This window comes from Piliocolobus tephrosceles, chromosome 1 (assembly GCF_002776525.5).
Source record: "Piliocolobus tephrosceles isolate RC106 chromosome 1, ASM277652v3, whole genome shotgun sequence".
In the NCBI taxonomy this organism is placed as follows: Eukaryota; Metazoa; Chordata; class Mammalia; order Primates; family Cercopithecidae; genus Piliocolobus; species Piliocolobus tephrosceles.
The window spans coordinates 41,481,492-41,504,599 of NC_045434.1; the positions used below are offsets into that span (position 1 = coordinate 41,481,492).

General features: G+C 42.2%; 1 protein-coding gene across 1 annotated transcript in view; it reads right to left on the reverse strand.

Annotated features, from left to right (window-relative positions):
- Positions 1-1,018: 1,018 nt before the first annotated feature.
- NIBAN1 (niban apoptosis regulator 1) overlaps positions 1,019-23,108 on the reverse strand; it is a 173,145-nt gene continuing 151,055 nt past the window's right edge. The window contains exons 10-14 of the mRNA XM_023203447.2: positions 16,004-16,165; positions 13,876-13,986; positions 11,865-11,972; positions 8,068-8,179; positions 1,019-6,095 (exon numbers count right to left, since the gene is read on the reverse strand). Coding sequence (XP_023059215.2) covers positions 4,975-6,095; positions 8,068-8,179; positions 11,865-11,972; positions 13,876-13,986; positions 16,004-16,165 — 1,614 coding nt within the window. The 3' untranslated portion in view covers positions 1,019-4,974. The remainder of the gene's footprint in view (positions 6,096-8,067; positions 8,180-11,864; positions 11,973-13,875; positions 13,987-16,003; positions 16,166-23,108) is intronic.

The window sequence follows — 23,108 nt, forward strand, 5'->3', positions numbered from 1 at the left end:
TGGGAATTGGCCAGATGGAGATGAGAGAGCCAGATGTTATTAGCAAAAGGAAGAATGTGGCAAAGATTCAGCGGTGTTCAAGCAGGGGCGGCTCCAAGTGTGGCTGAGGAGAGAATAGCTTTAGTTGACCCTCCCAAGACTCATGGATCCTGTCCAAGCCATACCCAATAAACATATGACCTCAGAAAAAACTCTGCAAACAGTTTCAAATCAACTCCCTGTCCCTCAATTCCAATCTGAATTTTGGCTCTAAGTGGAAGAAGGTCTGAGGGGGCCACAATGAAAGTGATTCTTGCATCCTGGAAGTTTGGTATGGAAGGGGGAGAAGGAATGATGGCCACACCAAGCCCCCCCTCACTGGTGGACTTGATTTCTCCAATGTTTCTTCCTCTCTTGCCTGAAGCTGTTAGTGTGACTAGAGTTAAAGGTGAGATTACAGACAAGATGTAGGCCAGGTGAGGAAGTGAATACTCATTTGGGGTTCTCCCTGGCCAGGTCCACACTGAGAATTTGAGTTTGCTGATGTCAAGGATCATGTCTACTATGTTCACTTGTTTCTCCACCACCCACTGCAGTGCCTGCTTATAAGAGGTGACCAGTCATTATTTTTTTGATGAATGAATCCACGGATAAATGAGCAACTGTGGACATGGCAAATACATACTGTCTTATATATAATTACAGAAAGAATGAATGTTTTGCTCAATGTTACCCACTGAAAATAAATTTAAGTTTGAACAGCAGTTCAGTTACATCAAGAGTAATTGCCCACTGCTGTATTATGAATGTGATCTAATTCCTGGAGACATAAGCATATGAATTATCAAAGCATAATTACACCTGACATTACATGGCTTCCCTGCAGATTCCTTCTGACAACAGAAAAGTAAAAGTTCCATGATACAGCAAGAGTGACTCACCTTTTCATTTCAGAGGGCTGTACCTCCCAACTCAAGTGTGACATCTGCTTAAAAGATGAAACCAGCCTCCTTCCAAAGAAATGACATCTGGTCGGCTCTTCAAGGATGAACATTTTATTGGAATATAGGCACTTGGCAGAGTAAATACATGGTTACAAAGTGTTTTAAGTTTATTTGCTTTATATAGTGACCAGAAAAGTCAATCCACGGTGTCGATTTTTTTTCTTGAAGTTGCAGACTTTAGAAGGCAAACCCTCAAACCCATCTCTTTACGGTAAAGTGTGAAGGCACATGTTGCCAACTGTTGCACCGAGTGAAACTATTATTATTAAGTCAGTGATGCCCTTCCCTTCTCCACATCAAAATTGCTATGAATCACATATCACTGAACCTTATTATAACGAACAAAAATCTCTTTTGTCTTGGGGAATTGCGAAACCTTTTGAAATCACTAGCTCCAATATAGAAGACTACAAAACCAGAGTTGAGAATTTTTATAATAAAAAATGTAAAGCCAGAAAACTTTTGTACAAGTTGGAATCTTACCCTGGTAGTCTCCAAAATCTTTTTGGAAAAGATTACTGTGTGTAATGCAAAAAAAAAAGTTTACTATGTGTAATGCAAGGCACTTGTGTCTCTGCTCAAAGCTACAAGGGAAAAAACGACAAACCCAATTTTTTTCAAGGAAAATATTTTTTCTTTGTGAAAGATCAGTAGTAAAATAACTAGTTTAAAGTCATGGAGTTTTTGCCAAAAACCATGTCTCGAGGTTTTATGCATTTCTAATGGCTTTGCCCATAGGAGAGATCCCCAGAGTGGCACACAGAGGCTTTTCATGCTGTTCATTTAGATCAGAATAACCTTGCTCCAATCTGGAAACCACTGAAATGACCCGTACAAGTCTGTATGAAAAGCAAAACAAACTCATGGTGATATGAAGTTATTCCATTCATCTTGTTAAAATGAAGACAGAGTATTTTAAATGCACTCTAGTTTCCTGTTTCATCTTCAAATTTAACAATTATCTTGCTTATTCTAGAAAACTTGTCTTTTTTTTTTTTGAGACAGGGTCTCATTTTGTTGCCCAAGCTGGAGTGCAGTGGTACAATCATAGTCACTGCAGCCTCAACTTCCCTCACTCAAACAATCCTCCTGCCTCAACCACCCAAGTAGCTAGAACTGCAGGCACACACCATTATTATTTTCTGTAAGGATGAGATCTTGCTATGTTGCCCAGGCTTGTCTAGATCTGCTGGGCTCAAGTGACCCCCCCACCTCAGCCTCCCAAAGTGCTGGGATTATAGGTGTAAGCTACCGCATCCAACCCAATAACTTGTCTTTAGTGAAATATGTACAGAAAATTCTTTGATTATATTCTGGAGTACATCCTGCCAAATAGTGCCCAGTCCTCCCTAACCTACATGATGAATACTTTAGGGCATTGATGTTCATCCATCCAATGCAGTGAAATGTACTCTCTTTTAGGGTTGAAAAAAATCTCTTAGCTTTCCAGGGGGTGCAAGAAGCCCTGCATTCAGCAAGTAAAGGAAGCCAGGAAGCTCGGGTGTGAGGTCTGCCTGGGCTGGGACTCCACACTACCGTCTCAGGGAGTCGGGCAGTCTTTGTGGGGCTGGGCACTGCTTCTTTGGCTTCCTGCCTTACTAGGCAGTGCATCTGGCCATCTGCCCCTTGGACTTTGGACTTTACTTAAGAGAAAACTCAACAAGGGCAGAAAGCCCAATTCAAAACGTCTCTCTGACTAACAGCAGGCCCCAGATAGCCCCAGCACAGCAGTGTTCTGGGTGTCCAGTTCCCACATTTCCCGAGCAGCCTGATGCATGCCAGGTACTCTGCACCAGGGATATTAAAGTGACTCAAGGAGGCAGGAGGCCATTATTCAAGGCTGTGGGTTTCTAGCAGGAAGCACAGAAGATGACTAAATCCTAGTTTCTGTCCTATAAGAGAGGAGCCTCTTGGAGAGACAGGAAGTAAACCTAATTTCAGCACACCATGCTAAATGCCAGGATATGAGTGAGCACTGCAGAAAGCAGAGACTGGGGGAGAAGTGGCCTTTACTTTCTTCACCTATGGTGGGATCCGTCAAAGACATGAGGATCTAAACACTCCAAGAAAAGTTGCAACAATTAAATATGATATTATACAGATATTATTATTATTCAGGTTTATGACCTAGAAATTCTACATGGGAGGGCTGAAGAGGGTGATATTTTAATTTCTGGTTAAATGGTTGAACTGTGTGTGAAGCAAATGCTCTAAAGAACTGATATAAATTTACTTGATAGTGATGATCTAAACAAGTTCTCAACAAATATGTTGAGATCTGATATTAAAATTTGGGGAGGGGCCAGGTAGCTCACACCTGTAATCCCAGCACTTTGGAAGGTCGAGATGGGTGGATCACTTGAAGTCAGGAGTTTGAGACCAGTCTGGCCAACATGGTGAAAACCCATCTCTACCAAAAATACAAAAATTAGCCGGGAGTGGTGCCACACGGCTGTAATTCCAGCTATTTGGGAGGCTGAGAGAGGAGAATCTCCTGAATCCAGGAGGCAGAGGTTGCAGTGAGCTGAGATCACACCACTGCACTGCAGCCTTAGCGACAGAGTAAGACTCCATCTCAAAAAAAAAAAAAGTGGGGGAGGGAAATCAAGATGTAATACCTGGGACTGGAGATTTTAGGAAATGATCTGGTATTTTTCTGAAGGAGAAAAGAACAACTCCTTTTAATCTTTTGGAAGTAAGTCTCTTCCACTTTCAACATTAATGGTTATAGGTCACCATCCATTAAGAAGATGTGTTTTGTCTATTTCCATTAAAATGTAAGTTCTAAGAGGAAGGAACAAAGTTCTTTTGCAACATGGTATCCCCAGTGCTTGGTATATAACAGAGACTCAATTAGCTTGCTGAATGACAAAACTAATGATTTCAGCTTTTGGTAACATCTTTGGAACTTGAGGGCATATACCTTGGCTTTTGTCTTTATTTATTCATTCATTTTGTGCCCTTCTGGGAATGAACTAGGACTGTTTCAAGGGAAAGAGAAAAAAAAAAAAAACGCTGTCATAGTTTGAAAATTGGCATATGTTTTCTTCCAGATTAAATTCCCTTGGACCTTTTAATTTACGCTAGAACAAGCATCTTATCTTTTCTTTTCTTTTTTTTTTTTTTATTACTAAGCTCAACACAGTTCGTGGCATGCAGTAACTGTTCAAATAATGTTTGTTTAATTGATGGGCTTTAAGCTTGACAACTTAGCTAAGCCCTTTGCACAGTCTAAGCCTAATTTGGAATGCTTTCAGGCTTACCCAGGCCAATAAAATTTTCTTGCCTCATCTGAATTTCCTGAAAATGTGATTAATTAATAAGAATCATCAAGATTAATTAATAAGAAATCGATAGCAGGATGAGTAACAGGCCCAGATAGTCCCATAGATCACACCTTACGCCCTCCATTTCCGCTTAGCTTCTCCTGAATCTATTGGGGCGTGATTGCCTCTGTGGGGCTACAGCCAGCAGGGGTGACTGTTCATGACCTACCCTCTCTTGCAGCCTGACTGTGGACAAATGCTGAGTCCTTAAGAGATGGTGAAGTAGGCATAGTAGATAGTAAAGCTAGACTTATACTATACATTTGCATTCTCAAACAAAATTAAAAAGCCTTAAAGTGCATAAGAAGATTGCACCACTGAAAAGAGTATATTCAAAACTGTCATCCTACTGTTTTCTCTGTCTTCCCTGCAATACTATTCCCTCCTCAGACATCCTCAGCTCCCTCTCACCCCAAGTACGCCATTGCCTTTGTAATTCTTATTAAAATACTAAAGCAAAAATTCATGGTAGAACAATTCATTTCCACAAAGGTTTGCCTCAGTTGCTCATGCCCTGTGTGCATTTCCTCTGGTTTTATTATTCAAATTCAGAAAATACTTACACATTTTCTGGTAACAGCTTACTTTGGTAACATGCAACCCCTAAGTGTACCCCATAACCCTTTGGCTTTGTTCAGAGAAAGACTTTAGCCAAATGGTCCCTTTCACTCCTCTGAGGGCAGCTCTGGGGAACTCTCCTGAGCACCTTCTCCCTCCTTCACATCATCTTTGTGTGACAGCAGGACATCCGTGTTTGGAGCATCCTCCACCACCCACTGACACTCATGAACATGGGCTACCTTGATCTCCTCTGCATTCACACTGCCTGTGACCTGGGCCACGCTGCTTTGCCCTCCCATCTCTTCCTGTTCCTCAGAAACCTGGCTCTCACTAAGGCAGACGGGGGCAGAACCTAAAGTGCAGCCCTCTCGCTGTGAGGCCTCCCCGGCCTCGGTGCCCTTGCCCCCTCTTCCTTCATGGGCAGTGAGTGCGCAGGCCTCTCCTGGGAGCTCCCCCTCCACAGGCCCCAGGGGCTCCTCAGTGAGGCCTCCACCGGCTCGCGGAGAGGCTGGGCTGCCTACCCCTGGAAATCCCCCCAACTCCTCCCCACGGGCCTCGGGACAGGGAGTTTGGGCCTCCCTCTCACTGACTTCACTTTCTTCACAGCTGTCCGGATGGGTGGCAGCTGCCTGACTGGGCTCTTTTTCCTCTTCTTCTTCATTTTCTTGGGGAACGTGACTCTCCCCGTTCGTATCTTCTTCTATCGCTGGAGCAGAGTCCACTGGTTCTTCCACGGACGCTGTCAGCAACTTTCTGAGCTCCTTCAAAGAACCTGAGGCAGCGATGGGTTCTGGCTCTTCCTGGGTGGGTTCTTCACCCTCAAGGGTCCCTCCAAGCTCCAGCTCTGATGAACATGTGCCCGGGAGTCCTGCCGTGTCCTCTGCCGCCACAGGACTCACCACGAGGTCATCCACTCTTGAAATAATCACCTGCTCAGTCCCACCCGGGGGTAGGCTTGGCCCAGGGAGAGAAAGGCTTTCTCCTTTGGTCAACGAGCTAGGGACCTCAGGCTGCTTCTCTTCCTCCGACTCCTGGAATACTTCGTTACTGAGGGTCTCACTACCCGGAACTCCTGGCAGAACGGCAGAAGCTCCCCTGGCAGGGCTGGCCTGGTTTGACCCTGTGAGGGGCTTTAGATCTGTTAAGCTGGACACACTTTCACTGGGCAAGGCCATGTTATCTTCAAATAAGTTGTGTTTCTTCAGGATAGCGGCTTCCTTTATCACTGAGAGATATCAGAAAACAAAACATGATATTAACACTCTGCCCTGGTCAGCCTGGATTTTCTGATTTTATTGAGACGCCAAAGTCCTCTCTCAGCCTCTCTGGCTATCCAAATTTCTCTATTTCAAGACCCAGTTTACATCCAGGGAGCCTTCCCTGATGACCAAAGACTGTCAACTGTTTCCAAACTCTGAGCCTCCGTAGCACTTATTCAAACAGCAAACATTTGCAGGGCATTTAACGTGGGACAAACCCTGGGAATGCAGAGATGAATAAACTATAGCCTTTGTTTTCAAGACACTCAGGGTCTGCAATAGCATCACCTGTATCCCTCAGGGAGGCCCCAGCACATTTTATTAGCTGCTAAGATGGCTGGCTTCAGTTTGTCCACCTGGACTGAAATCCTCTAGGGCAGGGGCAGGCCTTACACTTCTCTGCTTTACCTTGCAGTACAGTCCTGAATGTGTAATAGGTAGTCGGTACTGCACATGCAGAGGAGAGGGCCGAAATGAAGATCCGTGTGCATCTAGCTCAGTTTCAAAGGCCACCAGAGGGGCAAATCTAATAAGAACAACAACAGCAGGTGACATTTTTGAGCACAGGCCTCCTACTTATGGCAGTGCAGGGGCTGTAGTGCCCAAAAATATCACATCCCAGGGCTGCCATTCATATCAAAGACAGTATAGATTTGTGTATTCTGCATAACTTTTCAGCAGCTAGCTGCCGAGTTTCCTTCTCTAACAAAATCAATATATTGTGACAATTTTCTAACAGAGAGCAATAAAGTGTCTGGAGGAAAGGAGTCTTTTTCTAAATCACCCAAAGGTGCCCATGGTGGGCTGGCAGTGGCCTTGACTGAGCCCTTCCTTGGTGTAGACACTGTGCCGACATCTTCATATTCCTGACTTCACTGGATTCCCTAGAATTAGCTACTGGGACCTGGGGCTTGTGCTTGGCCAGTTTTCATTGAGGAAGGTCTTTTGTGATACTTAAGACCTTCCCAAAGGAGATCAGATATGTTTCAGGCCCACGGTTTGATGGTGGCCCTCTCCAGCCTTTTTTTTGAGACCTAGTCTCACTCTGTCACCCAGGCTGGAGTGCAGTGACACAATCTCACTCACTGCAACCTCTGCCTCCTGGGTTCAATCGATTCTCCTACCTCACCTCTGGAGTAGCTGGGATTACAGGCATGCACCATCACGCTCAGCTAATTTTTAAATATTTTTAGTAGAGATGGGGTTTCACTGTGTTGGCCAGGCTGGTCTCAAACTCCTGACCTCAAGTGATCTGCCTGCCCCAGCCTCCCAAAGTGCTGGGATTACAGGCGTGAGCCACCATTCCTGGCCCTCCAGCATATTTTTAACAAGTTTTCCTATCCACAATCCAATCCCAGGCAAGGGATTCCTGAGGATACCGGGTGCCAGGGTCCTAACTGAGACTCGCATGACACTGCGTCATCACCCTGCACCTTTTTCTGTCCGGCTGAGTGTAGGCTGGGAATGTGTTGAGAGAGCCATTAACAAGTCTTGCTGCTGGAATTGCCTGTTCTCAGCTTTGGTGAGTGGGGGGCAGGGACAGTTATAAGCCTGTGCCTAAGAAAAGCCCTTTTCCCTTTGTTCTGTCTGGAATAGCAAGAGGAAAACAGCTCTTCATGAGAGACCTGAGATTTAATCTCACTAAGCCTCAACTTTCTCATCTGTAAAATGAAACTTAAAATTCCCATCTCACAGCATTCATATTTTTGTATTAAAAAGGGAAAATAATATCTAAAGTGCCAGCTTAGTGTGTGCTTAATCATAATGCTCAATGAAGGTTAGTATCCTTCCTTCTTTCCTTCCCTCTCCTCACTGTCTCCCCCCCTCACCAATGTCCATTTCCCCTTCTCTTGTCTTCCAGACTAGCCTTACAGAATCCTGTTTCAGGGATGCTCCCTTCTAGGGAGAGTCCCTGCAGCACCAGGTAATCTTCCTTACCTTTCAGAGTTTCATCAAGTAGGATCTGATGTAAAATCTCCTCATAGACATTTTCAACGTGAATCATATTGGTATGATCTGCAAAGATGAACTGCTCATATTTCTGAAGCTCCTGGAGAGCAAGAGATAAGAAGATAAAGACGAAAAGGCATGAGATGCCTGTTCTTAGAGGAGATACAGAAAAGACAATTCCCACTCATGATTCCTCTCTTGGAGGTCATGGGAGAAGGACAATGTTGGCCCAGGGGCAAATTACTCAATTCAACAATATTTTACTGAGTTCCCTTCAATTCAATTCATTGTCTAGGCACCATGCCTGACCTCAACACATCTATTACTGTCCATGATAAAGTGCAGATCTCACTCAGCCATTGGTGATTCCTTTCCTTTTCCTTGTAACTGGCCATGCATTTTATGCACTTCATGGGGGAAGACAGCAGTGATTTTTTTTTTTAATCATCTCAAGGCCTCAATAGTAGGTTTGGAGCCTCCTTTTTTTCCCTCATCACTAAGATGTTTCCTTCTTCCTTTTTTTAAAAAATTACAACAGCACCTTACCAAGGTATGTTATATATAGTAAAATGTACAGATAATTACAGCTCAATGATTTTAAATATGTAAATATACTTATGTAACCATAACCCAGATCAAGAAGGAGAACATTTCCGTCATCCCCAAAGTTCCCCCACTCCCCTTTCCAGTCTGTACCCCTCAAGATATGAGCACTGATTTTATACCTATCATGATAGATTGGTTTTTGCTTGTTCTTGAACTTTATAGAAATGAAATCATAATTATTTTGCGTTTGTTTTTGAGATTCATCCATGTTGCTACATCTATCAGTAGCTCATTCCTTTTTATTGTTAAGTGGTATTCATTATATGGATAAACAAAGATTGTTTATCTGCACTCACATTGATGAAAATTGAGATTGTTTTTCAATTTTCAACCATAAATATAATTGCTGTGAACATTCTTGTACATATTTTTTTTGTGGATTTAAGGGCTTGTTCATGTTGGGCATATACCTAAAAGTAAAGTTGGGTCATAGGGTAGATGTACGCTTAACTTTATTAGAATGGGGCCACTTTGGGGGTTGGGAGAATCTCTAGGCAAGGGCTCTTCAGAAACATTTCTTTCTCTTCAACTGGCCCTGACATTCATTGATTCCTCCTAGGATAGCCCAGGCATGGTGCAACCCTTAACTCTCCCTCTTTTCCAAGGGTTTCCAAATGGCTTGCCTTTTATCAGCATGAGGACAGGGCAGGGATCAAAATGTACCAAATTATATCCCAGAGATTAATTCGGTAATCCTTGCACCTGGTGGTGCTGGGGCACGGCTTCCCACATGCAGCCCTTAGAGAATCAGGGACTTATCATGGGATTTGTGGTCTCTTGCCTGGAAGGACAGTATTTACAGCAGGTGATCAGAAGCACCACCTCAGACAACTCTCAGTGCTAGGACTTTGGGGCACTGTAGCCCAGATTACAGTGGGTAATAATGGGTTCCTTTAAACCCAACCAAGAAGAAAGACAAAGGATTGAAGAGACATGAGCTTTAATGACCCCTAGAGGGTCTAGAGGCAGGACTGTTGCACAGATTTGAGAAAAGCATTGTCCCGGAGACTGGAGACTGCCCTAGACTAGACATGGGACCTTGGTGAGCCACATCACTGCTCTGTGCCTCTGTCTCTTCCTCTGCTAAACGAGAGGCACAGACTCATGCCTACAACACCCTTTCATCCTTCCCAGGTGGTCTCCCATTCCTATTCCCCTGATTGTCATTCATCCCTCAGGACTGGGTGAAAGCATGACCCTGGAAGTCCTTCCTGGCTGCAGAAGCAGAGTTTGGCACTTTCATTGGAACTCTTCCTCATGAAGCAACTGCTGTGTTCCTCACATGGCGTCCTGTTTGCCTGTCTCCCACTCTCTACCATGAACTCCAGAACTGCAGGGATGCTGGCCTGGCATAATGCCTGGATCATATGTGATACACATCTAATACATATTTGCTGACTCAATAAACAGTAGATCTTTAAATTTTCAACCAGCTAAATAATTCTGTGAGAAGGAGTACTTTCTATGGACATGTATACTGTCATGAAGTGACCAACTTTACAAAACAGGTCTTCAATATTGAATTGGTTGAACAGGGCCATAGGTTTACTTCCCTCGGCCAATTAATTTAGTATCCCTGAAGGTAGGTGTTGGGGAGTCAGAATCATTTTTTCACAGTTCCCCAGACAATTCTAATACATAGCTCTGGCTGAGGTTGAGTACCACAGATCTAGGAAGCTGCTACTTATAGAGCCAAGGGAAATGCACTTTAGCAAAATAAAGACTCCTTCTCGGAAGCAGATAATCCCCTCATTCATCTATTCTGCAAATCCAGATTTTTAAAAAGCTCTTGAAGCTGATGTAATATCCTCCATTACCAAAAACGCTGGGTCACAGGCTGTTTTGAAATCAATGCCTCCTGATTAAAAAATTACAAGAGCCTCTTACAGATTGGGCACAGCACACTCTGTTGATGCTTGGAAAGAGGGGAGCTGATGAGAAGGAGAACCTCCTTACCTTTCTCCTGAAAGAAGGTGGATTTGAGGCCCCCAAACTGCCTTTGTGATTGAAAAAAAATAATTCTAAGCAGAACATCTGTGTGCAAACCTACCTAGCAGTGGACACCATCATCATTTGGCTGCTGAACTGTTCTGCCATGTAAGGTCAAGGGTCAATCCCTTGGCTTAATCAAATCCTTTCCTATTAAAGAACTATGCCCCAAAAATAAATGCCAAATACATCTAATATGCTGATGATGATCTGAAGAAAAACAACACTTACAGACTATAAAAATGACCAAAGAAATATCTGCGGTAAAATAACTCATGCAAAGGATTTTAATGTTCCCGTGCTTGGAGACTCTCTGAGCTGCCAAAAACCTCTTTAACATTTGCTCCAAGAGGGAGCAGGCCTTGTTCCAGGTTAATAGATCATTTTTGAAATGCAGAAGTAGTAATAATAATAGTGGTAGCAGTACTTGATACAATTTCCTGAGTGCCTATCATGTTACAGGGAAGTGTGAACCGGGTTCACACTCTGGTGGTCACCAGGTCTGTGGCCCTGGCTCAGTGGCTTAACCACACAGGTTTCCTCATTTGTACCATGAGGATATAAATAAAACCTCCTCGCAGAGCTGTTTTCAGTCTCTGCTGGCCCACTGCTCTGCTCTACAGATGAAGTCACACCCTCGTAATCATGGCTCTCACTGGATGCTCAATGTTTGTAGAGGTTTTAAGTGGTTCCATTGATTTCGCTAAACAACATTGCTGGGTTTAACAGAACACATATCCTGTAATCGTGTTAGCTAAGATCTTTTTTGGATGCAATGGTCAAGTTTCAGAGGACATGTTGGACCTATGAGTCATACTATAATGAGGAACACCCAGTATCCTTAGGTATTCTATGTCAACCCCTAGTTTGACTCAAATTCAGATCACTGCCTTTTGAGATTTTGTCTAGTACAGGAGTCAGCATATCTGGCTAGCATCTTGTTTTTGCAAATAAAGTCTGTTTATATATAGTCAATGGCTGTTTGTGTGCTACAACAGCAGAGCTAAATAGTTGCAACAGAAATAGTGCAGTCCATGAAGCTTAAAAGATTTACTATCTGACCATTTACAAAAATGTCTGCCAATCCCTCCCTGGTCCAGTCTGCTGTTTGCCAGTACACATCACAAAAGAACTTGTTTGAACTTCAGAGGTAAGAAGAGCAAGCTCTTTAGGGTAACTCATCCCCTTACTGGTTTGCACGTGGACGCCAGTGCCTTCTGCACGGTGGGAAGTGTGATTTGAACTAGTGCCTTTTGAAATATCTTCTTTCGGATGGTGCTGCTGTCATAATCATATTGCTGTCAATAAAGAAACATATGTTAAATAGTTACATTACAATCTGTTGACTTATGCTTGTGCAAAAAACTCACCCACCCACTTCACCTCTCTTTTTCCCCTAATGTCTGAGAACTCTTGTATTTCCAAGGCCTCAGAGATCTTTCCATGTAATCCCCTCACACTGCAGGCACAGGTTATAACTGATAATGATCCATCTCACTCTTACCTTTTACAGGTGTGGAAACTGAGGCAAGATCAAAACAGAGTGGTGACTTCTGCATTATAAAGAAGTTGCGGATAGAATTGGGGGGTGAGTTTGTACTTTATTACTCCTGTCCCAGGTAGGTCCGTGATCATCTATTACTCCACATCCTCAAAGCAGGGTCAGTGGGTTGTAATGATTTCCACAAGGGAAGAGAAGGCCTGGCTAGTGGCTCCATAAACACTGTGATGTGTTAACCAAAGAAGTTCAGTATCCAGCACAAGATAGATGATGATTCTCTCTGTTCTGCATTGGACATCCCAACATGGAGACCAGGATTTAATATTAGATCTCACTTCAAGGGGATCACAGATAAATCAAAGTACAGTCATAGGCAGTGAGAAGAATGGTCAGGCCAAGTGAAGAACGGTTAAAGAGACCAAGGTGTTTATACTGGAGATAATAACTTAGGGCAAGTTATAACTTATTCAAACAACCAAAGGCTGCCACGTGGAAGAAGGTTATGAATGAAGTGGGTAGAACTGGAATGACCAGTGGTGAGAACTTTGGTCTAACATAAGAAAGCATGTTCTTGCTGTCAAGAACTCAAATGGGCTATCCTGAGAGGCAAAAAGCATCCTGCCAGTGCAGGTGTCGGAGCACGAGTGGGATCACCCCTTGAGGGAATCTGCTGAACACTGAACATGAAGTTGAACTAAAGGCACTCAAGATCTCTCTCAAACTTGTGGTCCTAATATTTGAACACCTTTCTACATTTTTCTTCCTTTCTTTCTGTATGCTAAAGCATTTGACACTATCTTTTTTTTTAGTTCCATTGCAATTTCATTATTATGTGTGTTACCATGATCAGTATCATTTTTAATATCAGTGAATTGGTTGCTAGTTTCCTCTTGCCTGTGAAGCATCAAGATCAAGTCCGAAATTCAGAGATCACCCTTAGGCTCTGTGGGACTTTGATCTTCTGTTCCAAAGCACTCTTTAGGATAACTAGAAAGCAGTAAAAAAAATCAGTGGACTAGGTGTATGATCATTTATCCTTAAACTCACCATTGACCAGCCTGTTGAGCTTAATTAAGTCATATTAGCTTTTACAGAATCAGTTCCTCATCTGTACAATGGGGGCGTATTCTAGTGAATGCACAAGTTCTTGTAGGGATCAAGTAAAAGCTTTTAAAATATAACATATGCGCAAGCTCCTATTATTAAAACTATTTTAATATACACTTACGCTGAAGTACCTTTAAAACAATTTCATATGGTAGGTTTCTTTTCCTTGGAGTATTTCCTTTGCCATGAGGTTTTGATTTTTCAATAAAATATTTGCCAGTTTAATGGATTTTACCATATTTGTAACCTCTTTGAAGAAAGAAGCTGTGCCTTGCCTATTTTTACATCCCATACAATACTTATAGTGGACAGCCAATAAATGTTTGTCGAGTTGGATCTCTATGAAAGCTGGGACACAGGGCCTCTAGCTGTGGGTAATGATACTGAGGACTAACAGTGGTCACTAGATGGCAGAAGAGGCATGGAAGTCACACTGGAGAAATCGCAGCAGATTGACAAGTCACTGGACTTTGTAGAGGAAGGAGTGGGGAAAGATTAGAGCGAAGGAGAGAACATGGTATTTTCCATTTCACAAAAGAAACAGGGGTCATGTTCTCATTTTATGCTTCCCACAAACAAGAGAACGGTTTTACCTTTAAGACTCGGAGCTTAACCTTCTCAATGGCAACTGCAGTTTTGGAGGCCTCTCCTTGGAGATGTGGGGAAAGCAACTGCTCAAAAGTGAACACTGCATTCTCCATTAGCTAGAAAGCAGAAGTGACACAGAAACAGACCACAGTCAGAGGCTGGGATCACCAACCACAGGCCTGGCTAAGTGGGCTTGGAGAGTAGGGGCCATCAGAGATGAGTCCCCTCGGCTGTTACTCTGGGGGTGACCCAGAGCAACATGACCCCATCACCAAGACTACGAAACAAATGGTCACGTGGCCACAGTGGGAGCAGGAAGAAGTTGGAAAAACCCAAGGCCGTGGGACTGAGCAAGCGTTCTGTCATCTCCTGTGGGTACTCCTCTTCTATTCTTTGATACCTGCAGCCACTGATTATGGGATGAGGCTAGAGCCTTCTTCAACTAGTTTTTGGCTGCACCTCCACTTTTAAGTGGATGTAAAGCCCTCCGCAGCATATCTCTCCCTCTCTCTGCAGGGCTGGGAAGGCAGGAAGGTCAGGGATGGGTGGGGACAGTGGCTGACACGCTCATGGCTCAGAAAGCAGAAGTAGTGCAGGTATCTTATTCTCTGCACCTTTGCCTGTGTTCCCGTCACCAGGGTCCAGTATTACGAAAGAGACTTCTGCTAAACTGTTGCCCAATTTTGTTCCTTCTTCCTCTTTCATCCCTCACAACTCAAGGGTTAGCTAAAATGTATCACTTAATCCTGTCCATAACTTTTATGAAAAAAAAAAAAATGCTCCTTTCTTCCCCAAGCCCATGATCCCAAAGCATCCAATATATACTTTTTTTTTTTTTTTTGAGACACAGTTTCGCTTTGTCACACAGGCTGGAGTGCAGTGGCACACTCTTGGTTCACTGCAACATCTGCCTCCAGTGTTCAAGCGAGTCTCGTGCTTCGGCCTCCGAGTAGCTGGGACTACAGGTGCGCACCACCATGCCCGGCTAATTTTTTTGTATTTTTAGTAAAGATGGGATTTTGCCGTGTTGGCCAGGCTGGTCTTAAACTCCTGACTTCAAGTGATCCACCCGCCTCGGCCTCCCAAAATGCTGAGATTACAGGCGTAAGCCACTGTGCCTGGCCACAATATATACCTTTATCATACCTTCAACACCGTAGTGAATTTATCTAAGAATTTGTCTCACTCAAGCTCCCTGAAGTGGGATCTGGTACAGTGTCTGGCCCACAGTAATGTCTCCTCAGAATATCTGTGTGAAACGGCATGGTGTCCTTTAGAGTGTTGATGACCACACCCCTTGTTCATTTAGGAAACACCATAATATGGAACGAGTTTGTGCTATTCATTCCTGTTACTGGGGAAAAGGTTCCTTATGAAACAAAAAAAAAAGAGAGAGAAACCTGTCAAGCAGACTCAAGAAATTCAAATATGAAGCTATGATTGATTGATTGATTGGTTTGCTCTTAATTACATTAGGGAATTAATTTAAGCCAGTGGTTCTCAATCCTGGCTGCATATTAGAAGCAGTAGGAATCAGGGTAGGGATGTTCTATCAAAAAGTAGCCACATAGGCTGGGTGTAGTGGCTCATGCCTGTAATCCCAGCACTTCAGGAGGCTGAGGTGGGCGGATCACTTGAGATCAAGAGTTTGAGACCAGCCTGGCCAACACAGTAAAACCCATCTCTACTAAAAAATACAAAAATTAGCCAGGCATGTTGGCACAAGCCTGTAGTCCCAGCTACTCAGGAAGCTGAAGCAAGACAATCACTTGAACCTGGGAGGCAAAGGTTGCATGCAGTGAGCCAAGATTGTGCCACTGCACTCCAGCCTGGACATCAGTATTCCAGGTGATTCCAACGTGTAGCCAAGGTTAAAGCACTGATTTGACAAATCGAGTAGTTATCAATTAATGCTACTTTATTTTTCTGCACTATATCTTGTCTATGATGTTCACCTACATGGAAGGAAGACGAAGCCAGTGGAGGGACTGAACATGTCCTCCCTCAACATGATGGCTAAAGAGATGCAACGCATTTCCCTCAGCTACACCAGCAGCTGGGCTCACTGGCCAGCACCCATTTCTCTGCTCTCTGTTTACCCTCATCCACCAGGGATGCCCCTGCCACACCCACCTCCTGCATGTAGTTCTGTGTCCTCTGAACCACCAGATCAACGTGGGGGAATCTGAAGCGGCTCTTGAGATCCTGCAGGCGCTCGTGAAGCAGGTTGACTTTAGTATAACAAGGTTCCATCTTCACAGAATGCAGCGGAAGATTCATAAGCTGGTCTAGATGCTGCATTTTGGTGAAGTGAAACATTAAACACCCTCAGATCGAGAAGTGGTATTGCATACATATTGCATATTACATACATTCTAAACAATCAAATGATGTTAAAGTGAATCACTACTCGGATCCCTACATCTGTGACACCTTCAACTGTCTTATTTTCCTCCTGCAGTGGGTTCCTAGGGTAGCTGTAATGGTAGGACAGAAACCAGCAGAAACACCAACTGGATGACAGGAAGACCCAGGGGTGCACCCAGGGGGACTCCAGTCTTTGTAAGCTGTTGATGAACTCCAAGCTCCCACTTCCAGAGCTCAAGAACCAGGCAGGTAGGCTCTGACACATGGTTGCTGCTGGGCCCCCAGGCTTCCAAAATCTTCTTTAGTGAGTGACACTCCTCTCAAAAAACCCCAGGGAGGTCGGGATGCTCCCTGGACTCCTGGACTTTGGAAGGGAAGCCAGAGTTTCTCACAATTGTATGAGGCTCTGCCAGGGCCCACAGGGCTTCCCTCTGCTATAGGTTGCTTCAGGTGCTAAGGGATGGGAAGTGGAGAGGCAGAGCCCTGAACTGGGAGAGGTATCCAGTTTGAAGAACTGGTGTCCCTCCTACTCTAGTTTGCACTCAATCAATGAGGTCATTGGGCTTCCAGCATCAGACCTCACCTGCTAAAGCCCTAAAGTGTTATCAACAAATGTTGTTGCAACAGAATGCATTCTGTTTTCCAAGCTTATTTTAAAATCATTTTTTAAAGGGGATACTGGAGGCTTAAAATAAACAGGGGAATGGGTGGAGCAGAAGAAGGCAGAAAGAAAGGTTCCGAAAATGGAGGGTCTAGAGGGAACTGGGGAATGAGGCAGGGTACATATGAATAATATAGGATGCACTGTCTGACTTTCAGCTCACGCAGAAGAGATAATCTAGATTTCTAGGTTTCTCTAAACAGGAATTTTAAAAGGGCCCACTCTCATTATGCTTTAAAGGGAAAATACTGCTCCCTTTATGAAGTGAGTTATGGAGAGGTCCACTGAAGTGGAATTAAGGATCAAAAGCATGCTGGGGAACTTGCAGCTCCTCACAAAATGGAATGTGTCTATTTTTTTTAAAATATCAATTAAGAAGACAGGAGAGGGAAAAAGGGTTCCCACTTTGCTCCTATCAGATTGGTAAAGTTTAATCACATGATAACACCTATTGCTGATGGCAATATGGGGGAGAAAGCCCCTATCATACACAATTAGTGGAAATGTAAAATTTAAATCCTTTTTTTGAAATGCAATGGAAACATTTTTTAACATGAGAAATGTACTTTCAACCTGGCAATCCTGTCCTAGGAATGTATACTACAGAAATAAACACATCAGGGTATATGTGCGTGTGTGTGTGTGTGTGTGTGTATACATATATATGTATATAAATATATATGTATATAAATATATACATTTATTACAGCTTTATTCATAATGTCAGCAATATTGAGACGAATGAATAAATCATGGTGTATCCATACACGAAATATCATGCAGCCATTACAAAGAAAGATTTAGAGCTAAAACAGTTACCTTGGAAACAGTTTCATGAGGTATTTTTGGATGAGAAACTGATAAGCAGAGTAATATATAAAATATAATCCCATTTTTCTTAAAGCAGGCAATCTAAAGTCTAGCCTCTAAGTGTGTGTTTTATGTGTTAGATGAGAATGGGGAAAATATAGAATGGCATATGCTAAGTTGTTAACATGAGTTGCTTGAGGGGAGGTGGTGGCATTGGGGAAGGGGGAGAATGAAGACAAGTAAAACAAAACAGGCTGCAATAAGAAACCCCAAAACATCTGTAAAGTGAGTCTGTTAATGTACAATTATATATGTGTACATATGCATAAAGAATAAAGGAAAAGAAATAGAGGCATCTGGTTTTATCTACTGACTTGTAAGGATGTTCATCATGATATGTCAAGTATAAAACCAAACTGCCAATTTATATCTTTGTCAGTGATTCTTAAAACTGTAGGGTACACCAGAACCTCTGGCGGTCTTGTTAAAACAAACTCCTGGCACTACCCCTAGAGTTTCTGATTTAGCAGATCATCAGTGGGGCCTGAGAATTTGCATTTTAAACAACCAGGTGATGATGACCCTGCTGGTCTGGGGACTATACTTTGAGAAATATTGATCTGTTAAAGCAAACTAAATATAGCCTGAGAAGGATTCCATACTTCTATATTTGAGTCCTTGTGGATAAACTGTAAGCGTCAGACAAAATTGAAAACCTAACTTAGTAGTATGCACCTGTAACAATAACTGAGTGTTAGCCAGTCCCAGCAGCCATACTTCAACCACTCATAGACTGCTGAATGTTCAAGCTGTGTTCAGATAAGGCAAATGCTGAGTTGTAACCAATCTCACTATTTCTGTTCCTCACTTCTGATTCCTGTACATTACCTTACCTTCTTTGTCTGTAAATTTATTCTGACCGTGAGGTACCCCTGGAGACTTTGTGAATCTGCTGTGATTCTAGGGGCTGCCCGCTTTGCGAATCATTCATTGCTCAGCTAAACTCCTTTAAATTTAATTTGGCTGAAGTTTTTCTTTTATCAGATGGTGTCAGAAGCAGGATCCGAAGTGGAGCTTCTAGTGACCCCCAGGAGAGCTGAGTGAACGAACACACAAGGTACCTGCAGGTCCCACCTGTGTCCATTGATCTCTCAGAGCGGCTGGGGATCGCGGGTAAGCTCCCTCTAGGGTTTTGGAGCTCCATGGATTTGTATTTTGAGTTCTCTGAGTTTCTTTGAGCAAGTTTCTGATCCAAACTGGGTTTGTAGTTATGACAGAAACTGGACTGGGTCCAGGAACAGATTTGATCCGGGAATTAACTGGCTTGGATCGAGTTAGAGGCCTCTTATATCTGACTGGGTCAGAAAGGAACTGGTAGTAAGCAGTAATATTGCAGGGGTTATAAAATTTGGCTTTTGAAAATTCATAGGGATTTCTGTGTTCTACCCCTTTTTTCATTTTTCTTGTGTGCTTAGGTAGGAAAAATCACTGGCTAAGTTAATCAAGAGAACCTGGGAGTAAAGCCAATATTTTAGGTAAAAATGGGCTCCTTAATTTCTGGAAAACTAAGTTCCTTCTGGCTTACACATTAGGCCTGGGAGGCAGTGAAGTCTTACAGAAACAGCAAATTCTTACTAAAGATAACTTACAATGGAATGTTCCAAATGAACAACAATGCATTGAAGTACTTTCTTTCTTTTTCTTTCTTTCTTTTTTTTTTTTTTTTGAGATGGAGTCTCTCTCTGTTGCCCAGGCTGGAGTGCAGTGGCGGGATCTCAGCTCACTGCAAGCTCTGCCTCCCTGGTTCACTCCATTCTCCTGCCTCAGCCTCCCGAGTAGCTGGGACTACAGGTGCCCGCCACCACACCCGGCTAAGTTTTTGTATTTTTAGTAGAGATGGGGTTTCGCCGTGTTAGCCAGGATGGTCTCGATCTCCTGACCTCGTGATCTACCCGCCTTGGCCTTCCAAAGTGCCAGGATAACAGGCGTGAGCTACTGTGCCTGGCTGCACTGAAGTACATTTTTAAAATGAGGGCTCTCAGTGAAGTCTCTTTTGGCTAGGAACGGTTTTGGCACTATTCTCTTTGGAATAATCTGCCTTACACTCTTTGCTGATAGCTGTGGGTGACAGGATTAGGCATGTACAGGATCGTGGGACATGGGGAACTTTTTCTTCCCTCCCCAAAAAGAGGGAAACCTGAGAGCTGATGAGACTGCTGGAAAAGATCCTTTCGCTACTAACTAGCGGCCATCAGAACTTTTCAGTGTCGCTGAAATGAATGGGTTTTGCTCTGGCCTCCCTGAGCTCTTCACCTTCTGCACAATGCCACAGGCAATACTTTCCTTCATCTTATTTTCCTTTCATATCTTTTCCGTTACTCAGGGCAACCATCTTGCCCAGAGACCGCGCCTTGAAACTCCTAGTTGGAGGTTTGATTAAAGATGAGGAGGGCCATCTGAGGGCAAATTTAAGCCTTGCCAGTTTGATATTGGGTGCTAAGCAGAGTGGCTAATGTCTATGTTTTATTATTTTGCTCTGGCCAGAGTGAAAAAAAATAATTTTCCTTTATGATGCGGCTTGGACCCCAGCGTGATGGTGCAGCAAGCTGGGTCACTAAAGCCACTCAGGGAAAGGGAGCCCAGAGCCTGGCATGCTGGCCAAAAGGTAAGAATTTCTTACCAGTCAGATTTCTGGCTTCTCTCTCTGTAAAAACAGTTGAATGAATGGTAAAAATCACTGCTTATCTCCATCTTGTTTTATGTTCTTAGGAGCTTGACTTTGTAATCACATAGCAGTACTTTCTCTTGGTCTCTGCCTTCCAGGGAACAGGAATTTTAGGGTTTATGTCATAGTTAGCTCTAAAAATTATCTTGAGTAGTTAAAAGCCTTTGCAAACTCACTGTTAACTACTCTAGATTCCTTCTGGGAAGGGCAGTAGAGATTACCCCATGCTGTAGTTCAGTAGCTAAGGTTTTGCCCTTTCGCACTGGTGGTCCAGGTGCAATTCCCTGCTGAGGAAGCAAACTCTTTCTGGTTGAATATCTGCATAACCTTGTCTAGTCTCTTATCCTCCACGGACTATCTTAAATTTTCCTTTCTCTGAGCATCTGCGAGATTACCTACTATGGTACATTTCAAAAGCCAGAAATAATCAGCCATTTGGCCTGGCTAAAATTGGTTAAAAAGAAATTTTAAAAAGACTTTATTAAAGAGTGCTATGGTTAAAAGTCAGCTTAATTAAAAGTGGGTATTCAAGCTCTAACAGCCTGGAGGCACCAGAGACCCCTTTCCTGGCCCTGTTCTTCCAAGGACTCCACCATAAAGTCAATAACCAATTAAGAAACTAAAAAACTAGCAAATGAGAAATCTTACAACTACTGTATAATGTTCTTCTGTCTGTCTGTGTAATTATATATGTGTTGTGTATAATGTTTATATAAAAGAATTCTAATTAATTGGCTTAAACAAAAATAAGCACTTACATCAAATATTTTGAAAGCAAAATAAAAACTGTAATACCTTTTAGTTCATGTAACTTCAGGAATTTTTGGGAAATGAAAACAGCTTTAAAGATTATTGATAAAATAAAGACATTTTGTCTAAATTATGCAGGTCAGATAATAGGTTTGCTAAATGCTTTAAGGTCACAAACAACTTTGACTTTTTTGAAAATTGTTCAATTTATTTTGGAGACATTAAATTCTAAATAAGGCCTGGGGATACATGGAATTAACCATGCCCCCTAGACATGCAAAGAAGGTTATAAAGAAAAGAGATTTTACATAAGAGAGGGTGTTGTATGGTAAATTCTTGTCCTAAAGTAAAATGACTGGATGTTTAAAAAGAGACATGTTTAGGCAAGTCAGAAAGTCTAAACATGTCATACATGGTCTGTGTAAGTTGTGAAATAATTTATTAAAAAGAATTTGTGCCAGAAATGTTGTATAATTTAAAGGTGCTTCATAAACTGCCACTTTGACTTTTAACTGTACAGTTTGCCTGCTTTACAGCCAGGTAAGGCCTGAGACACATGGAGTTAGATGCTGGAATAAGTCAGACCTTATCTGTCTGGGTCCTAGGCTCCACACCTAGTACATAATTAAATCCCTTATTTAACAAGATTTTTACCAAAAGTAAAAGTTGCTGAGAGTTAACACTGTAATATGTAATTCAGCCTACTTAAAGAAAATAGGTTCACATGCAAGGTATGTAAGGAGAATGAAATGTATTTTTTGTAAGAGATTATAAGAAGGTATGGAAATATAAATTTTTGCTTAGGTTAGAGGGTTAAAGGATTGTTTTAAATTAAATAAAGCTAAAGGTTTGAACATGTTCTGCAAGGTTTATAAAAAATTAACTGTAAGAGATTCTATGTGTGAGTATATTGGCTAAATAAAATGGCATTATCATTTTTTCCCTAAATTGGACACTGGAATAAAAGCACAACAGAGTTTTCTTGGAACATTGTTCTGTTCTGAGAAAAAAAATTCTAATGAGTTATAAAAGGTTTATAAAAATCTTACCTTATGGTCAAAGTAATTAAAATTGAATATATTTATAAAATGTTATTAAAAACCAGCTTTAACATTAAAAATACACTAATGGAAACATAAAATTTGGCTTTCTCTTTTAAAAAGGATTTTTATATAATATTAAAAGATAATGAAAGGTTTTTGTTTACCTTTTAAGTAAACTACAAAAGGAAAAGGTGGGGGGGGGAAGGGAAGGAAAGGAGACAGGCAGTTGGCCTCATGCTATCCTCATTGGGTCTTATTTGGAAAGCTGGTCTCCTCTCTATCAGAGTAATGTTTCATTCTTTAAAAAATTTTTGTATCATCATTTTGGCTAAATGAATGACTGAAGGTAACCTAAGATTCTATTTTGTAATATCCAATGTTTAAAACCTGTGTTTTAAACATTGTTAAAAAAGGTTGACAAACCTTTCAAAACCAAGCTCTAGATTATCATGCTAAATCAGCCAATACTAAAATTGTTTAAACATACAATTTGAACGAACTCCACCGTCTAAGTCAAATTACCTATGATAACCCATTAGTTAGCAGTGCTGTGCACCTAAATTGGAAAAACAACTGGTATTCAAGAGGACATAAGCCCAATGTTAAGCATGGACTCATGAAGAACCAGGATGGCCACCTTGTCCTTCCTGAGTCCTTAAGCTTTTATTATTAAAGGTTCTGCATTCCATGACTCGTCATGGAAAAGATAAAATAATCTAAATTGAATCTACTGATGTGGTAACTTATAAATTATGGAAATAGTTTAGAACCAATATTTGCTTCCATATTCCTGGGAAAAAAATTAAAGCTTCAGGTATATTTGGCTATCTGATGGGCCATTTAAACATTTATAAAGGGATTTCATTAAACTGTCATTTTCAA